General features: G+C 45.6%; 1 protein-coding gene across 6 annotated transcripts in view; it reads right to left on the reverse strand.

The window, feature by feature from the left end:
- Nucleotides 1-4,331: 4,331 nt before the first annotated feature.
- The window catches only part of LOC135555639 (myocardin-related transcription factor B-like), a 40,999-nt gene continuing 26,015 nt past the window's right edge, over nt 4,332-19,315 (reverse strand). For all 6 annotated transcript variants that reach the window (XM_064988256.1, XM_064988255.1, XM_064988258.1 and 3 more), the window contains 13 exons: nt 18,746-18,811; nt 16,668-16,723; nt 16,482-16,557; nt 15,568-15,732; nt 15,112-15,332; nt 14,631-14,777; nt 13,243-13,490; nt 12,669-12,831; nt 10,122-10,997; nt 8,858-9,025; nt 8,625-8,735; nt 8,462-8,522; nt 4,332-8,354 (listed from right to left, as the gene is read on the reverse strand). In XM_064988256.1, coding sequence (XP_064844328.1) covers nt 7,855-8,354; nt 8,462-8,522; nt 8,625-8,735; nt 8,858-9,025; nt 10,122-10,997; nt 12,669-12,831; nt 13,243-13,490; nt 14,631-14,777; nt 15,112-15,332; nt 15,568-15,732; nt 16,482-16,557; nt 16,668-16,723; nt 18,746-18,811 — 2,858 coding nt within the window. In that variant the 3' untranslated portion in view covers nt 4,332-7,854. The remainder of the gene's footprint in view (nt 8,355-8,461; nt 8,523-8,624; nt 8,736-8,857; nt 9,026-10,121; nt 10,998-12,668; nt 12,832-13,242; nt 13,491-14,630; nt 14,778-15,111; nt 15,333-15,567; nt 15,733-16,481; nt 16,558-16,667; nt 16,724-18,745; nt 18,812-19,315) is intronic.

Here is a 19,315-nt window from a genome sequence, read left to right on the forward strand (position 1 = left end):
GGATACAACCCCACCCACTTTGCCAAAGCACAGCCCCCACACCACTAGAGGGATATCTTCAAACACCAACTTAAAATCCTGAGACAAGGCCGAATATAGCCCACAAAGATCTCCGCCACGGCACAACCAAAGGGGGGGCGCCAACCCAGACAGGAAGATCACGTCAGTGACTCAACCCACTCAAGTGACGCACCCCTCCTAGGGACGGCATGAAAGAGCACCAGTAAGCCAGTGACTCAGCCCCTGTAATAGGGTTAGAGGTAGAGAATCCCAGTGGAGAGAGGGGAACCGACCAGGCAGAGACAGCAAGGGCGGTTCGTTGCTCCAGAGCCTTTCCGTTCACCTTCACACTCCTGGGCCAGACTACACTCAATCATATGACCCACTGAAGAGATGAGTCTTCAGTAAAGACTTACAGGTTGAGACTGAGTCTGCGTCTCTCACATGGGTAGGCAGACCATTCCATAAAAATGGAGCTCTATAGGAGAAAGCCCTGCCTCCAGCAGTTTTCTTAGAAATTCTAGGTACAATTAGGAGGCCTGCGTCTTGTGACCGTAGCGTACGTGTAGGTATGTACGACAGGACAAAATCAGAGAGATAGGTAGGAGCAAGCCCATGTAATGCTTTGTAGGTTAGCAGTTAAAACCTTGAAATCAGCCTTTGCCTTGACAGGAAGCCAGTGTAGGGAGGCTAACACTGGAGTAATATGATTTTTTTAAATGGTGCTAGTCAGAATTCTAGCAGCCGTATTTAGCACTAACTGAAGTTTATTTAGTGCTTTATCCGGGTAGCTGGAAAGTAACACATTGCAGTAGTCTAACCTAGAAGTAACAAAAGCATGGATTAATTTTTCTGCATAATTTTTGGACAGAAAGTTTCTGATGTTTGCAATGTTATGTAGATGGAAAAAAGCTGTCCTTGAAACAGTCTTGATATGTTCGTCAAAAGAGAGATTAGGGACCAGAGTAACACCAAGGGCCTTCACAGTTTTATTTGAGACGACTGTACAACCATCAAGATTAATTGTCAGATTCAACAGAAGATCTTTTTGTTTCTTGGGACCTAAAACAAGCATCTCTGTTTTCTCCGAGTTTAAAAGTAGAAAGTTTGCAGCCATCCACTTCCTTATGTCTGAAACACAGGCTTCTAGCGAGGGCAATTTTGGGGCTTCACCATGTTTCATTGAAATGTACAACTATGTGTCATCTGCATAGCAGTGAAAGTTAACATTATGTTTTCGAATGACATCCCCAAGAGGTAAAATATATAGTGAAAACAATAGTGGTCCTAAAACGGAACCTTGAGGAACACCAAAATTTACAGTTGATTTGTCAGAGGACAAACCATTCACAGAGACAAACTGATATCTTTCCGACAGATAAGATTTAAACCAGGCCAGAACTTGTCCGTGTAGACCAATTTGGGTTTCCAATCTCTCCAAAAGAATGTGGCGATCGATGCAAAAGCAGCACTAAGGTCTAGGAGGACAGATGCAGAGCCTCGGTCTGACGCCATTAAAAGGTAATTTACCACCTTCACAAGTGCAGTCTCAGTGCTATGATGGGGTCTAAAACCAGACTGAAGCATTTTGTATACATTGTTTGTCTTCAGGAAGGCAGTAAGTTGCTGTGCAACAGCTTTTTCTTACGTTTTTGAGATGAATGGAAGATTCGATACAGGCTGATAGTTTTTTATATTTTCTGGGTCAAGGTTTGGCTTTTTCAACAGAGGCATTATTTCTGCCACTTTTAGTGAGTTTGGTACACATCCGGTGGATAGAGAGCCATTTATTATGTTCAACATAGGAGGACCAAGCCCAGGAAGCAGCTCTTTCAGTAGTTTAGTTGGAATAGGGTCCAGTATGCAGCTTGAAGATTTAGAGGCCATGATTATTTTCGTCATTGTGTCAAGAGATATAGTACTAAAACACCTGAGTGTCTCTCTTGATCCTAGGCCCTAGCAGAGTTGTGCAGACTCAGGACAACTGAGCTTTGGAGGAATACGCAGATTTAAAGAGGAGTCCGTAATTTGCTTTCTAATGATCATGATCTTTTTCTCAAAGAAGTTCACGAATGTATTACTGCTGAAGTGAAAGCCATCCTCACTTGGGGAATGCTGCTTTTTAGTTAGCTTTGCGACAGTATCAAAAATAACTGTTGGATTGTTCTTATTTTCCTCAATTAAGTTGGACAAATAGGATGATCGAGCAGCAGTGAGGGCTCTTCGATACTGCACGGTACTGTCTTTCCAAGCTAGTCGGAAGACTTCCAGTTTGGTGTGGCGCCATTTCCGTTCCAATTGTCTGGAAGCTTGCTTCAGAGCTCGGGTATTTTCTATCCTGAGCACAGGGAGCTGGATAGGATCTCCATGGAGATGAACCAACTGTCATTCAGGAGGCAGCAACTGATCGACCGCAGGAAAATGCTGACCATCCTGCAGGAGTTCAGGAACCGCTCCAACAACAATAGCACAGGTAAAGAGGAAATTCACTGTCTGGAACCGCTATTGTTGAGTAAATGCTCATGGCAGGCATGGATGTACTGTGTGATGTGTCCTCGAGCTATGACCCAGCAGGGCTGATGTGTTCTATCACTGACTCCCTCTGAGACATGTATTATCTCTCTTTGTCCAGCAGAGGGATCCAAGCAGCAGAGTGAGATTCAATGCATTGATCAGGAACTGCAGGAGCTGTCTGAGAAGAAGAGAGCGCTGCAGGAAAGCCAAGATAACATTCTCCATTCCAAGGACCAAAGAAAAGGTGTGTCTACTCTACCGTCGTTATGGTGATACTGTCCTCACACAGCACTCTCTTAACACTCACATTCTGATCATGATTGTCTCCCTTTAATATCCTTTTCAGAGTGCATCATCAGTCAGGGTGGCGTGTCTGTTCTCCCTGACCCCTCTGTTGTCTTTGTTGAAGCTCCACCCTCTATACCAGGTGAGTCACTTGGACTGAGAATCAAATGAGGTGTGAACTTGTTCATTTGTGGGTTATTTCAAGCGGGACCCCCATTTTGCTATAATTATTTTCCTGGCCTGCTTAGATCAGAGGCTAGTCCTATAGATGAGTGATGTCTTATGGTCATAACTACACTCCCTCCATAGCTCCGGAGGTAATCCTGGACATCCAGAAACTTCCTCCCTGCTCATCTCAGACCCAGTGCCCACAGTGTCGACAGTTCATCACCACAGAGATGGTCACTTCAGTAGGCAATGTGGCCTGTCTGGTCTGTGTCACAATGTCTATACTTGGGTGAGTTGACCAGCACTGTCTTACTTCTGTGTTACTACCAATTGTCTGCCATCTTTGAATGGACAGGAGGTGGACAATGAGGTGTTTTCAACTCTATTCTTCATCTGGAGTTGGAGGGAGTAGGATATTTCAGTTAACAAAGAATAGGAACACTGCTTAGGTCTCTTAAGTAGAGGTGCCAACAGGTGCTTTTTGGAGACTGCATTCCAGATGTTTGTTTCCTGCAGTACTATGCAAATTTCAGTTTGTAGTGCCTTTGGGCTAGTGTCATATCTGATAATCACATCACCTGATGGAACGCAAAGTTTAACACTATCTTTTCTGGTCTATTCTTATTCAGCTGTGTGGCTGGCTGCTGCCTTATCCCTTTCTGCATTGATAACTTCAAAGATGTCACGCATAGATGTCCTAAGTGTCGAAGTTCAATAATCACCATCAAAAAGCTCTGAGGTAAGGGCCCACATGTACATAGAGACTAATAAACAGGTCTCAGACTGGGCTTGGAGATCTCCCCTTGTGATGATGAGACATCTACCATGAATCTGAGGTGACCCATTTGGGGTTCAGTAGACACCCTGTCCCACCATGCAGGTACAGGACAGCATTGGATGTGGAGGACATGGACAATGAATGTGGAATGGAGCCAAGCCATAGTGAAACATGTTCTGCTGAGTGAGAAGTGATCATAAATTCCCAACAACTGTACTGAGGTCAGTGTCACTCCCATCACTCCTGTGATGATGATGTAGTCATACTGTGAGAACTGTGGCTGCATCCTGTACATTTTAAGTTAGTGTGTATGGCATTGTTCTTGGAATAAAATGTATTCATCAATGCAATTTATTAGAGAAACTGCATTAAAATGTTTTTTTTTTTAATTTTCTTTATTGACCTGCAAAAAACCTGTGTGAATTGTAAAACATCGGAGGAAAATAGTGTTTCAAGGTCTGTGAACTCTAAAGCTGCATGTGACTTATCCAAGCTGTGTGTGTTAGGGTTTGGAACTCCTTGATAAACAAAAAGTCACATGATATGGTTGTTTTATCTACTAAACACAACTGAATCATTTTCACACTCAATGTACATGACCGTTTTTATTGACACAAAAAGGCTATATATACACATTATGGGTATACAGTAGTATGCATACTGTATACACCAAACAGTCTTAATACAAAAGAGCTTAGATGTGCTACATTTGTATAAAATGTACGAAAAGAGCTCATGTGCGACATTTGTAAAAAAAAAAAAAAAAAAGTTTTTTTTAAATGCATGACAAAATATATACACAATGTGCAAAATGTATGGCATACTAACTATGTATCAATACACCATTGCAAGGGAAGGGGCTATACTAGTATAGTACAAATAAAATGACTTCTGATTCCAGCTCATTCTCCCTTTCTGTAGTTTGGACACATGATCAATGGGGCACTGATGCTCAGACAAAAACAAAGTTGTGCACAAAGACCAATCAGGAGCAGGCAGTGTTTTTTTGATTAGCTACCCATTTTTATCCACTCACAGTGTAAACTGCTTTGCAATTTAAGTACTTTTGTCTGTATTTCTAACAGAAATGTGTGACATTGAGGCATTAAAGGACCAGTGCACTCAAAAGCATTTATATACACTGTACAAAACATTAGGAATTAGGAACAGCTTCCTAACATTGAGTTGCACCCCTCTTTCCCCCCCAGAACAGACTCAATTTGTCGGCGCATGGACTACAAGGTGTTGAAGTGTTCCACAGAGATGCTGGCCCATGTTTACTCCAATGCTTGCTTCTCACAGTTGTGTCAAGTTGGCTGGATATCCTTTGGGTGGTGGACCATTCTTGATACACACGGGAAACTGTTGAGCATGAAAACCCAGCAGCTTTGCAGTTATTGACAGACTCAAACCAGTGTGTCTGGCACACCGGTGTGTCTAGTTCCAAACCTCTCTGCCAATATCAGCTAGTTTTCAGTTTCCCCCTCCTCACTCAGACCACTCCCAGACAGTCATAGTAAAATTATTGCTCTTTGCTAAGGAGCTGTTTTAGTTTCTTTTTGATCATTTTAAGTGAAAACAATAACAGTAAGGTACTTCATTGTTACTCAGAAAGTATTTGATATTGAGTTAAAAACAGCTGCATTGGACCTATAAGTCATTTTCTTTGGTAGGGGACAGACAGGTAGGCTAGAATTGATCCAAACCGTTGAAATACATATTTCTTTAGCACGGTCTGCAGTGTATTTCCAATGAATGCTTATGCTGTCGTTGGTGCGTCAAACTTTATCATGCCGAATAGTGTTTTAAAGCTTCTTCCATTTTTGGGGGCTCTACTAAATTGCAGAAAGGTTTCTGTGTTTCTAAAGGCAGTTATCCGTTGTGTAGCCCAGACTGCTTGATAAAGAGGACTGACAACTTTTGTAAAGTCAACCCATCTGTAAACCCCTCTGCCTTAACCCATTTTAACCGTTGGTTCAACATTTCAAATGCTTTCACATTTGATCTTTGGCCAGTATATGTCACTGTAATGTAATTTTTTAACTACATGTGTACGATTGCAATAATCATGTAGGATTTTGACCTAAAAGAAGACTTCAACTGGGAGAGAGGAGTGAAAACCAAGGCTATTACAACAGTGTGGAGATCATTTTAATACCCATCTGTTGGTAGTAATTGTACATATGGATCACACACTGCTTTGAAATGTGTTTTGAAAGGTGTTTTGAAAGGTTGCCTCTTGATGTGATGTGAGTGGCTGAAATCCCGATCCTACATAATCTGCTGGACTAAGGCTTCATGAATAGAGACACATCAGGCCTACTACAACAAAATTATACAATAATGATGCTTACATTTGAACCTGCAGAACTATAGCCACAAATATTGCTAAACTGATCACAAAAGCACAAGACAGCCTTGAATCACCTCTGCTGATTCACTGTGACTCCTTGGCTTGTCAAACTGAATGATGTCAATTTGTTTGTTCTCGGTATGTCAGCCAACTAAGGTCAGACGGTATATTGAAGAGAGCCATTGAAATGCCGAGGGGAATTTACTGGCTATATTTCTGCCAGTTCCTAGAGTCAAAACAAGCAAAAGCGATATGCAACACAGATGTGCAGTGCACACACAGACACCAGCTCTACACACCAGCTCTACACACCAGCTCTACACACCAGCTCTAGCTCAGGTGCACTGCATGTCACACATAAACAAGCAGGATTCAGCTGATCTGTACATTGGGATAAATCCACTCCAGACCTGACAATAGGGTTGAGAGAGAGAATATTTTCAAAGGCTCTTTTGTCGATAATATAAAGGACATAGGCCTGGGCTAGCTAGCTACAGCGGTGCTGTGCCACCTATTGTGACCCCATGCACACTCAGGCAAAGCACGTTGTAGTTTGGTAAACAAACTCACATTGGCCCTACTCTCCCCTACACAAGAATAGAGTAAGAACAACAGCTGCTAAAAATGTGATGGCTCTCAACTTCTAATTTGGATTAATTCAAGAGTTCTCAGGGCGACAGCTATCGTATTGTCAACCAATGATACTAAATGAGGGTATCGTGCACTCACTGTTTTATCTTACATGACATAAGGGTGCTTACTGTTAACACTCACTTTAAGTAGTCTCCTGCTTTATTTTAGTTACAACACAATCAGTCATCACTCTGTGTACTCTTTGGAAAGTCTTTAGTTGAATTAAGTGAAAGAAACGTGTTAAAAATATCAAGATATTTGGCAAATGGTCTTATAAGGCATAATGCAATATGTGCAGTCTTTTCGCATCTGTGTCCAATTCCCTCCCGTGATGGGAATCGCATGGGGGCACTGAGTAAAGCAATAGCAGTTATTTCAAAGCCATAATGCTAAGCTAATACCACATTCCAATATGTCATATACATACACAGGACTGTAATAAAGCGGCCTTAGTGATGTATGCAGCAGAGCAGACAGACTACTGCTACTGTAGACATAGGCTTATAATATATACAATCTCTCTGCGCTGTCTGTCAAATTTATCACGAAAGTCACTCAGTAACCATGCCACTGGCGCAGTCAGAACCAGGCGTGAAATTCTCTAACACCTGGGTCAACATCTGTTTCCACTAGCGTGTTCTCATCCTGAGCCAGGATCACATTTCCTGATCCCGCTCCTTATCTACTGTAGCACTATTTCAGGAGAGACCACCCTTCCTCAGACCAGGTCCTCTTCTGAAAGAGATCACAGGGGGAGATCGACCTCTTCATACCATTGATCTATACCACAGCCCAGCGGGTGCTTAGCCTTCCTTAGAATGAGTGGCTGTTATGAGGGACGATACCTCAGAGGGAAACAGCTACACTGTATATCCAATGACAAAGGAGGGTCCATGCCTCTAGCACTCCGATCTGCTCAGAGCAGTGAGATCCACCACTAGTGCTGCTGTAGCCCTGCAGGGACTCAAGGCCAGCAGCACTGCACTCTCCTCCCCCACTTCCACTGGAGAAGGACTGACCTCTCCGTCTCACTTATCAGTATGTGTGTGTCTCTCCCTGACAGCCCTCTGTCTGAACAGGCCTGTTTGGGTGGGGTGGGGGGTGGAGGTCACATTGACGCCCCTTATTCCCAATGTAGTTGCAGGTCATGGGAGTCCAGGAAGTCAGAGGAGAAGACCCCAGACGGGGGAAGGCCTAGTGGGTTGAGTCCCCCCGTCGGCCCGGGCATGGTCAGGTCCAGCCACTCCATGTTGTCCAGGTTGGTGTGGTCCAGGTGGTAGCTGGAGGGGGGTGCACTGACATTGTTGAACCCGGTGGTGTCCGTGTCCATGGGGGAGTGCTCCAGCAGCTGACTGTGCAGCTCTTCCATCAACCTCAGTGTCTGGGGCTCAGTCTCCCCCTTCAGCGTGCATTCCAGGAAGGCCTCCAGCTGGTTGTCTATGGCCAGGCCTGTCAGGCTGGGTGGGGCCGGGGGGTTAAGGGTGGGGGCAGGCGGGCGGGCCACCTGGATCTGGGGCGGGGGGCGGGATAGCACCGTGTTGAAGGGCAGGGTGGTTACGCTGGCGGTCACAGGAAGCAGCTTGTCTGGAAAGGAAGGGTCCAGTCTGACGAAGGGGGAGATCTCTGTAGAAGAAAAGAACATGGGAGATGATGGATTCATGGCCAGGGAGGGACTCAGCTGTCGTAATGGAGAGGAGGAGACCCCAACCATAGTCAAGTATTTTTCTCACCTCCACTCTCGATCAACACGTCAAACAGGTCATCCATGTGCTGGCTGGTTGCAGTGGGTACCTGCATAGACAATAAAGACCAGTCAATACCTGCCTCAGCGCCTAACAGACCTAGAAGGTCTTTCCAATGTGTTTTAGTAGGGTGTTATAAAAGCTCTATTACCTGTGCAGCAGTCTGCATTCTGCGCGTCTGTTTAACGGCCTCTTCGTAGCGTGGCGGGTCCTTACTCTTGGGGATGTGGTTTGAGAAGTTGGGCTGGCAGGGAGAAGGGGACTGATGGACAGAAAAAACTATGAGATATAATCCCTATAAGCTCTAAACAACCTATGCGGTTCACATATTCAACACAACTAAATTAATACGTGGATATAATGCAGTATTTAATTAAACAATGCCTTATTTGTTGGACCATTGGGGACTGCTTGGTTGGACGAGGCCCTGGCAGGGGACCTGCTCCCTGGGAAAGTGTTTAGGAAACACTGGGGGATCTCTGTCTGACCTGGGCCTGCTCTGAACTGGAACCCAGAGCCTGAGGTGGTGGTGGTGCACAGTGGGACTGTCATCTGTAGAGGAATGATGAACAGTGGTTAACCCCATGGTACACACTCCTTCTGGGGCAGATAAATACTGGTCAGCTGTAGTAGTACACACCCTCCATTAGAAGGCACACAGTGGTTGGACAGGGTACACACTCTCTCTGGGAGGAATAAAAAGTGTTTATGTATTATTATGTGGTAGTACACAATCTCTAGGGACATAATAATAATAATAATAATAATATCAGTGCAGTGCAACACAATGCAGTGTGTTTCTTGATGTGGGAGCACTCGTAAATGAGTGTTGTGCTGCAGTTGCTGTTGCTAATTCTAGCTGGCTGTTGATTCGGCCCAGTGCAGATCTGCAGACCTGGGTTCAAATAGTATTTGACATCTTTCAATTAAGTAGTGTTTGCTTAAGCTTGCATTTGAGTGACAGATGGACGGAGTGTGCACTTTTGGGACTATTCAGTTGGTTACAATTTTGCCAGGCAGGCCCAGTCAAGCACAGCTTAAGTATTTGAAGGAAAACAAATGCTATTTGAACACAGGTCTGGTACTATAGAGACTAGAGCAGACAGCGTAATCTAGTGTGCTGTCTGTCTGGCCGTCTGTCAGCACCTGCTCCAGTAACCGGAGCTTAGGCAGGCTCCGGCCCTCCTTTTGATGTGACTAGGAGAGGAATTCATCACCCTGTCCAGGCCTGCTATTACCTTGGCTACACACTAGATAAATCACCCAGAGAAGAGAATATTATAGAAGTTGGAGAGGGAGACTCTCTGCTTTCAAAACACGGCTAATGCCTTCAAAAATGTGATTAGGCCGGCCCATCACAATAGAATGTAAGCAGCGATTTATAAAGTGTCTCTGGAAATGGTGTTATCCCAGAAAAAGGGCACAAAAATAGGATGTGCAATTTATTCAGCGGAACAACTCATCCACAGACCAGACGGCAATTTATTTAGTTATGGTTTGGAGCAGCACACAGCCCATGGAGAGTACCTTAACACAATACACAGAGACACTACAATACAGGTGGGTAAAATGGTGTCTGCTGACAGTACCTTGGGGAATATCCCACTCTAAATATGGGATTAGAGTAAATTAAACCATACATTCTCACCTGTGCTATGGGTTGGGTCTGGGTGGTGTGTTGTTGTTGGTGGGGTGCTGAGGCCTCTGTTTTCTGGAAGAGGCCTGGAGCTGTAGTACTAAATGTGGTCTGCAGGACTGGCTCTCTGACCTGCAGCTTAATGCTGTTGTTCGGTAGCTGGATGGTGGCAGTGCTGGTGGGCAGGGAGACAGGCAGCAGGATCTGTGTCCCAGGCTGGCCAGACAGTGAGGTCTGAGGCTGGGGCTGTCTGAGGACCTGAGGCACCTGCTGGTGGCTGATGAAGAACTGAGGCAGGGGGGACGTCTGCACCTGGCCTGAGCTGGGCTCCTCCTGTTTCACCACTGCTAGTGGGCTATGCGCAGAGGCAGAGCAGATTGAGGCGGCCCTGCCCTCTTCTTTGACCTGGGCCAGGGCCATGGGGGCTGGAGGGCTGGGCAGACCCCTCTTCTCCACCTCTAGCTGCATCTTCAGCTCCTCCACCAGCTTCTGCTCCTGCTCCAGCTTCCTCATCAGCTCCTCGATCTGACGCTCCTTCTCGTGCAGTCGATGGTCCTTCTCTGAGGTTCTGGTTTCCATTGGGCTGTCCTCCAGGCGGCCTTGGAGGGGAGACGACCCAGAAGGAGTGGGCCGAGCTGGGGAAAGAGCTCCTGGCATTCCAGCCTCCTCCATGCCCAGGCTGGAGACCTCCGAGGGCACTGGTGACACAGGAGGTGTGGAGCTCATGCTCTCAGGTTGTGGGGCCCCTGTGTAGCCTGTCAGCTCCATGGCAGTGGCAGCCTGGCTGCTGGGGATCTCCTGATAAGGCTTTAGTCTCTCTATCAGGTCAGTCTTGGTGCCAGACACCGGAAGACCTCTCAGTTTCAGCTCCATCTTCAGCTCAGCTACCTACGGGCCAGGTATAATGAACAGTCATGAGTCATAATAACAAAAAACAAGCCCTCACAATAAATCTCCATATAACATGTCACTGCCTAGGGGCTGCGCTCTGCCCTTTAATAAACTCAGAAAAAACAGAAACATCCCTTTTTCAGGACCCTGTCTTTCAAAGATAATAAGATCATTTGTAAAAATCCAAATAACTTTGGTACATCCAAACATCACACCTGCGAGACAGGTACAAGATGGCAACAACAACTGCCCGAGTTACACCAGGAATGCACAATCCCCCCATCAGTGCTCAGACTGTCCGCAATAGGTTGAGAGAGGCTGGACTGAGGGCTTGTAGGCCTGTTGTAAGGCAGGTCCTCACCAGACATCACCGGCAACAACGTTGTTTTGGCTCACCAGGAGTGATGGTCGGATTCGTGTTTATCGTCGAAGGAATTAGCGTTACAGCGAGGCCTGTACTCTGGAGCGGGATCGATATGGAGATGGAGGGTCCGTCATGGTCAAGGGCGGTGTGTCACAGCATCATCGGACTGAGCTTGTTGTCATTGCAGGCAATCTCAACGCTGTGCGTTACAGGGAAGACATCCTCTTCCCTCATGTGGTACTCTTCCTGCATTCTCATTCTGACATGACCCTCCAGCATGAAAATGCCACCAGCCATACTGCTCGTTCTGTGCATGATTTCCTGCAAGACAGAAAATCATGCCATGGCCAGCGAAGAGCCCGGATCTCAATCCCATTGAGCACCTTTGGGACCTGTTGGATCAGAGGGTGAGGGCATAGGGCCATTCCCCCCCAAAATGTCTGGGAACTTGCAGGTGCCTTGGTGGAAGAGTGGGGTAACATCTGATAGCAAGAACTGGCAAATCCGGTGCAGTCCATGAGGAGGAGATGCACTGCAGTATTTTTTTATTTTATTGAATTTTACCCCTTTTTCTCCCCAATTTCGTGGTATCCAATTGTTTTAGTAGCTACTATCTTGTCTCATCGCTACAACTCCCGTACGGGCTCGGGAGAGACGAAGGTTGAAAGTCATGCGTCCTCCGATACACAACCTAACCAAGCCGCACTGCTTCTTAACACAGCAGCATCCAACCCGGAAGCCAGCCGCACCAATGTGTCGGAGGAAACACTGTGCACCTGGAAACCTTGGTTAGCGTGCACTGCGCCTGGCCCACCACAGGAGTCGCTGGTGCGCGATGAGACAAGGACATCCCTACCGGCCAAGCCCTCCCTAACCCGGACGACACTAGGCCAATTGTGCGTCGCCCCACGGACCTCCCAGTCACAGCCGGTTACGACAGAGCCTGGGCGCGAACCCAGAGTCTATGATGGCACAGCTGGCTCTGCAGCACTGCAGTACTTAATGCAACTGGTGGCCACACCAGATACTGACTGTTACTTTTGATTTTGACCCACCGTTGTTCAGGGACACATTATTCAATTTCTGTTTGTCACATGTCTGTGGAACTAGTTCAGTTTATGTCTCAGTTGTTGAATCTTGTTATGTTCGTACAAATATTTACACATGTTAAGTTTGCTGAAAATAAACGCAGTTGACAGTGAGAGAACATTTATTTTTTTTGCTGAGTTTATATCTATCATGTAGTGAAAATCTATGTTTGAGTAAAATAATCTATGTTTGTACGGAGCAGGAGTGAGCTTCACCTTCATTTCGTCCAGGTTGGCAGGTAGGACACCAGGCTTGCGGTTTGTCAGAGTCTGGTTAGACCGTGCTGGGGCAGCGCTGGGTAGAGAGACCATGATGGGACTGGACAGACTGCTGCCACTCAGAGACATGTTGGAGCAGCTGTTCTGACCCTCCGCCGACCTGTAGGAACACAGACAACGGGAGGAGGGTTTAGTGTTTGGATGGGAGAAAGAGTTTCCTGTATGTCCCATCATTCACAATCAACAGTCTCCGTCCGGGACAATGCACACAGGAATACTATATCTAAGCCAAACAGAAGCTGTGCAGGAAACGGATGTGACAGATTACATCGCTATCATCCAGGTGTGGACTTATTCTGTTCGGGAGGATTGTTTGCTTGAATCACATTGTTCAAAGGAAACAATGTTTGCCTTCCAGGTGTAGCGATGATGTACTAACCGCCCTCAACTCAAAGCTGTCAGTCAATTAAACTGCAACTAGAATGTAAGGGCTAGCCACATTACTTGGCCTACGGTATTCAAGCTGCGGTAATACATTACATTCCTATGTCCTTTTTACAGTGGGCCATACTTGAGTGGGGCAGGCAGGATGGTCTGGTAGTTATAGTGCTGCTGCTGCTGGCTCAGTATCTGCAGCTGGAGGAACTGCTGCTGCTGATGCAGGAGCCTGGCGTAGGCTGAGTCCATGGGGGCCTCGTTGGCCTCCTGTTTCTGGTCCGGGGGGATGTACTGGTGGTACTTTAGCTTCTTCACCCGTGGCTTGGGATCCTTATTCTTCTTACTGCGGCTCTTGTCATTGGGTGTCTTCGGCTGGCTTTGCTGCACAGGGGAAAAGAGGGACGGTTACAACCTACTGGATACTATCCGGGAGGAGCAGTGAAACGTTTTCACTGAAAACTTCAAAGGTTCATCTCACTGAGTGGATTGTGGATTGTTTAGTGTTCTGACTGTTGTGGATAACGTCTAAACATCTTGCCAGTATTGTGAGGCTTGTCCATGAAATTGTGCCCATTTCATACTGTAGTATCAAATGAATATGTGCGACATTGTGATAACGCCCAGTGAGAAAGACAGGATGGGGAAATGGAATGTGGAAAGGGATGTGGGGTGACCCTTATTGTTCAGTAACTAAATTACAGGATGCACGTTAAATGGCTTGGCATTTGAGAGGTAGATGCAAGCAAGCCATAAACACCAATTCAAGTTGGTTTATGCAAACACACAGCCTCGAATGTGTTCCTCCCTTTTCTTCAACACGGGAGGGGCAGAGCTCACAAAATATTCATTTGCTTTGTGTGTAAAGGATTGTGACAAATGCCCAAGTTATTACTTCACTCCCTTCTCTTGCTTCCATCCTTTATGCCCTGAAGGCTAAGGGAAAGCCTGTCACTTAACCTTAATTGAAGACTGAGAGCGGCTGGCAGTTTAAGTCCAAGGATTTGTGGAAAAACTCCTCCAGGCCTTGTTGTGCTTTGAACCACATTTGAATTGGCTGAACCATCAGTTTCGACTGGTCTCTGCCTGCACTGACGGGCTCTTTCACTGTGACCGAACACAGCCCCAGTGTTTGTCCTCCTCTGACTTCTTATCTCTGATTACAGTTCCAAAGGAAGCAGCATGAAAACCACAGCAGATCAGAGAGAGAGAGTCAAATATCAGAGGTGACTTTCATGTTTACAGGGTATATTTAGTGTTTGTAGGAAAAGCTTGCTCAGCTAACTGGGATCAAAAAGGAACCAAAACATCGTCATTGATGAAATAAATAGCTTTCTGTACCAAGGGACAGAAAAGTTTGGTTATAGCTAGTACTGTGCTCCACAAAGCGCTATAAACAAATTTAATATTTGCATTGAATGTACAGCTTTGCACATTGCCATGAAATACCATACCTTTGCCACAAGGTTCAAGTACTCTCCATCATGTGATATGACATCACTTTCTTTCAAATTTGTGGCTCACCTTTACTAACATGGGCCCCGGCTTTGGAGTGGCAACAATGGTGATTGGCTGAGGCGTGGTCTCCAGGCGATTGTTCTGATGCTCATTGGTGGAGACATGAGAGAAGTTGAAGAAGTCTGTTGTGGACTGGGAGGTAGGTGGGCAGTGCTGAGATAAAGAGACAGATAGAAACCACATGGCCCGTTCAGTAAGAAGGGGAACAGAGGCCTGTAAATCCCCCTCCCACACTAAGCCACAAGGGCAGAGCAACTGGAAAAAGACTAAAAAAGATGGATGTTGTCTAACAGAAAACAGGAGGCAAAGAATGTTTTCTAGCAAGCAGAATTTGATATACAACAGGCAGGTACAATGGGAGACTATTATTTAGGCCCAAAATGTAGAAACATAAAATATTTACGCTGTTAGTTTTGTGTTGTTATACCATAACAACACAATTTAAGATGGGTATTTATAGGTGGTGAGGTACTGCGATGGGACCTACCTTCATGGTGATGGAGCTGGTCGGTGGGGAGGTGGAGAGGGCAACAGGGGCTTCTGTCACCCTGGGGGTTCTGGGGGAGGGTGAGGGGGCAGAGGAGCTCTGGGACTCCTGGCTGGCTGGCTGCTCTGGGGACAGGGCGTCGCTGCTGTCCTCGTCAAAGTTGTACACATCAGGTGTTTTCGTCTTGGGGAAGTCATTCTCCACCTCACCGTCTGGGGGATCTGCAACGTAACACGTGCAAAAGCACAGCTTATTAATTACAAGTAGACCAATGGAGAGAGGTTTGTACTAAGTTGTTTCTCATGGTAGTCACTGGAAATGCCTCATTGCTGTGTTTGTCGTAATAGGCACTTTCAGAAATCTACACCATACAAATATGCAGGGAGTGGGAGTTGAATGAGTTACTTCGCCCTTAGCCTGGAAATAATAATGTATAAAGTCAAGAGTGTTCTCTACCGGTGACGCCGTCCTTGACAAGGCTGGGTTCCACAGGCAGAATGTTCTTGACCACCAGCTCCATGGGGCCGGGTCGCTGGGCCAGCTTCTCATTGAGGTCATCCTCCAGCCTGGCTCTCTTCAACATCATCTGAGTGGCCTGCAGAGAGGGCTCCGCATGGGTCTCTGTGGGACAGACAGCAAGTCATCAGTAACTGCTAGTCTACCTAGAACTCACAACAGTACTGTTCTACTACTGTGTGTCTCACAGTGGAGACTGTTTAAGGTGGTATGTCCTCATACGTCAAAGACAATCAATCAGACAACTGATTGTAACATCTCAAGAATATTTAATATCCTATGGATTGTATCCAATAGGGAGGGATTCAATTTCACAGGATTCTCCTCTTCTGTCATCATCTCTCTTCTGAGAGCTAACTTGGTCAACTAAATGCACATGTACTGTAACGGCTTTCGTCTGGTGGAAGAGAAGCGGACCAAAATGCAGCGTGGTGGTTATTCATGTTCTTTAATAAATGACTCGACATGAAATAACTAAACAAAACAATAAACGAACATGAAAACCTATACAGCCTATCTGGTGAACATAAACACAGAGACAGGAACAATCACCCACGAAATATTCAAAGAATATGGCTGCCTAAATATGGTTCCCAATCAGAGACAACGATAATCACCTGACTCTGATTGAGAACCGCCTCAGGCAGCCATAGACTATGCTATACACCCCCAAGACAAAACACACCACAAAAAACCCATGTCACACCCTGGCCTAACCAAATAAATGCAGACAAACACAATATACTTCGACCAGGGCGTGACATGTACTTTCTGGTGGTAGCTGAGTATGCTCCATATCATCTGTCTTCTCTATAGCTTATCATAAAGCATACAGTACATGGCAGTGAGGTTACCTTGCAGGATGTGCATGCGGACCAGCTCTGAACGTTCAGGTCTACTGCGGATTTTGTGCTTCAAGAAGTTCTCAGTCTGTAAGAAAACAACATAAAGCTACATTTAATAGAGATGATATGGAATGGCATGTGTTTGTGATAGTGTGTTTTTATCTCAATGAAGTACAGTGAACAGTGAGGTCTTACCCTGGACCTCTGCAGGCTGCGGATCTGTTCGTGGAAGGCAGCAGGGCATTTCAGTGCTATGGGAGGGAAGATCAACATCATGTACAGTGAGCTCCAAAAGTATGTTTCTTTTATTTAACTAGGCAAGTCAGTTAAGAACAAATTCTTATTTACAATGACGGCCTAGGAACAGTGTATTAACGACAGATTAATACTAACCATTACTATGCTAACCATTACAATAACAGGGGAGGTTCTCATCATTATTTCTGATTTATTCAGGACACTCTGTAACCATGGTAACATCCACATTCATGTAGAAGTGTTTAGAAACATATTATATTCTTATTTACAATAAAAGTGACTGCAAAATGGCACAATACATTATTTACCATTCATTTCTATTGGGCACAAAATAATCTGAAACACAACCAAAACAAACAGCAAATGCACCCAAAAAGTTTGTAGAGTCACAAGCTTGATGTAGTCATTGCGTGCTAGGAATATGGGAGCAAATACTCAACTTTTGACTACTTTAATACACATATAAGTGAATTTGTCCCAATACTTTTGGTCCCTTAAAATGGGGGACTATGTACAAAAAGTGCTGTCATTTCTAAACGGTTCACCAGATATGGATAAAAAAAACTCAAATGAAAGCTGACAGTCTGCACTTTAATAGTCATTGTATCATTTCAAATCCAAAGTGCTGGAGTACAAAACCAAAACATTTGTCACTGTCCCAATACTTTTGGAGCTCACTGTAACTACCTATATCTTCTGAGGGGTAAAAGGTCAACTCGTCCTCCTGAAATGTCATATTTGACACATTAAGTAGTTGTACTTGATGACAAGCTGACGACAACAAGGGAGAGACAATAATGTTTGTTATTTCTTTGGAAGAGAGGATGACTTTGCTACTACACAATAGCTGACGGGAGTAGGACAGGATGTCTCTGAATGTTCCACTCATCCAACTAGTGAGACAGTCAGGCCGAGACTTTGATCTCATCAGACACACTTATCCTGCTGTTGGCATGGCACGGCTACACCCATTAGTCACTTCTAACTAACACAAGCACTGTTTGCTCTCTACACACACACAAACCGAGGTCTGAACACACACTGACCAGTGGTTCTTCTTAGTCAGAGGGAGTGTGTCAAACTCAGAGGAGCAGAGCTAAGCATTCCTGAGCGTCACCCAAGTCCTGGCCTGCATACCTATTGTAAGTCCTCTGTGTGGGAGAACCAGAGCGATTCACCCAGTGTCGCTGGCTGGGAGGTTCCTGTGCTGCCTGTTCTAGGGCCACAGTGGGGGTTACTGACCTCCAGCGCAGGCCCAGTCACTGACTCATACAGCTCTGACTGTGGAGCCTAATAAGAGGAGCTTAGAGTCCACATGGAGGAGGCCTATTATAGGGCTGGACAAGACAAGACAGAGCACACTCCCAGCACTGAGAGGTCTCTGGTCTGGGGCTCCTGCAGCTCTAGCCACAAATAACTTAGCTACATCACTGTTCTCCCTCTCTCTGTGTCTGTCTGCTGTCTGACTTCTTATCAGTCTGTCTGCTCTAGTCTGCAACCCACTGGCTCCCAGAGAGACTGATTCAGTAAGGGCAGCAAGAGGAAGGATTGTGCTCCACTTTGCTGACTTTGAGAGCCGGGTGTGGAAGTTTTCAGTATGCCTTTTGGTTTCTGGTATGCCACTGGCCACCGATGTATGCCTCACTGTGGATTAAGACCCTGGGCCATTCAGAGTATTTATTTATTCTACAAACATCATGACGAGGTTGTGGTGGAGGGTGGTTTGAGACATCAGTAGTGGCAGAATTCCACTCCTGTATGGTTGTCATAATAGTAGCAAATCAGACAGCACGTAGTTCAATCTATGGTATGAATTTAGGTAATAATTGTATGACATTTATTTTCTGAGAGCTTTCTGGAACCAAGACCCACTTTAATGACTGTGGTGTGGGTGCAGTTATACTTGTTCTACATGCCAGACCAATAACCTTAACTCTGGTAGAGGTGAGTTACAGTATATTAAATCCTTGGTGCTTTGAGAGTGGCGGTGCCCAATGCTCAGTGGTTATACTCACGTGGCATGATGCCCTGCTCCACTAGCTGCTCACGGGTGCGTCTCTGCTGCAGGCGGCGCTGGAGGACTGTGGGAGAGAAGCAGAGATAAGTTAGAGTTCAACCTATGCCTAACTAGCCTGGTGCCAGATCTGTTTGTGCCGCCATGCCAATGACCATAGGAGTTAGCAAGACAGCATAAACATATCTGGGACCCTCCATTTACATCCTAGAGCTGGGACGATGAACTGAAAATGATCGATACCAGTCACTGGTGCACATTCATGTTCTAAAATTCTGGCAATTTATTGCAATATGGATTTTGTCCACCCAGTTCTACTACACACCTAAACCCACAGATTAAGGCAGTAGGTTACTTAAGACAGAAACGATAGGAGGGAGGTTGGTCGTGGAGGGTAGGTGGGCATATAACGTGAAGGTCTAGCAACCCAAACGTTGCATATTCGACTCACATAATGGACAACTTTTACATTTGAGCTAATTAGCAAGTTTACAAGTTTACATACACCTTAGCCAAATACATTTAAACTTAGCCAAATACATAAAAAAATCCCCTGTTTTAGGTCAGTTAG

The sequence above is a fragment of the Oncorhynchus masou genome, chromosome 15, assembly GCF_036934945.1.
Source record: "Oncorhynchus masou masou isolate Uvic2021 chromosome 15, UVic_Omas_1.1, whole genome shotgun sequence".
Lineage (NCBI taxonomy): Eukaryota > Metazoa > Chordata > Actinopteri > Salmoniformes > Salmonidae > Oncorhynchus > Oncorhynchus masou.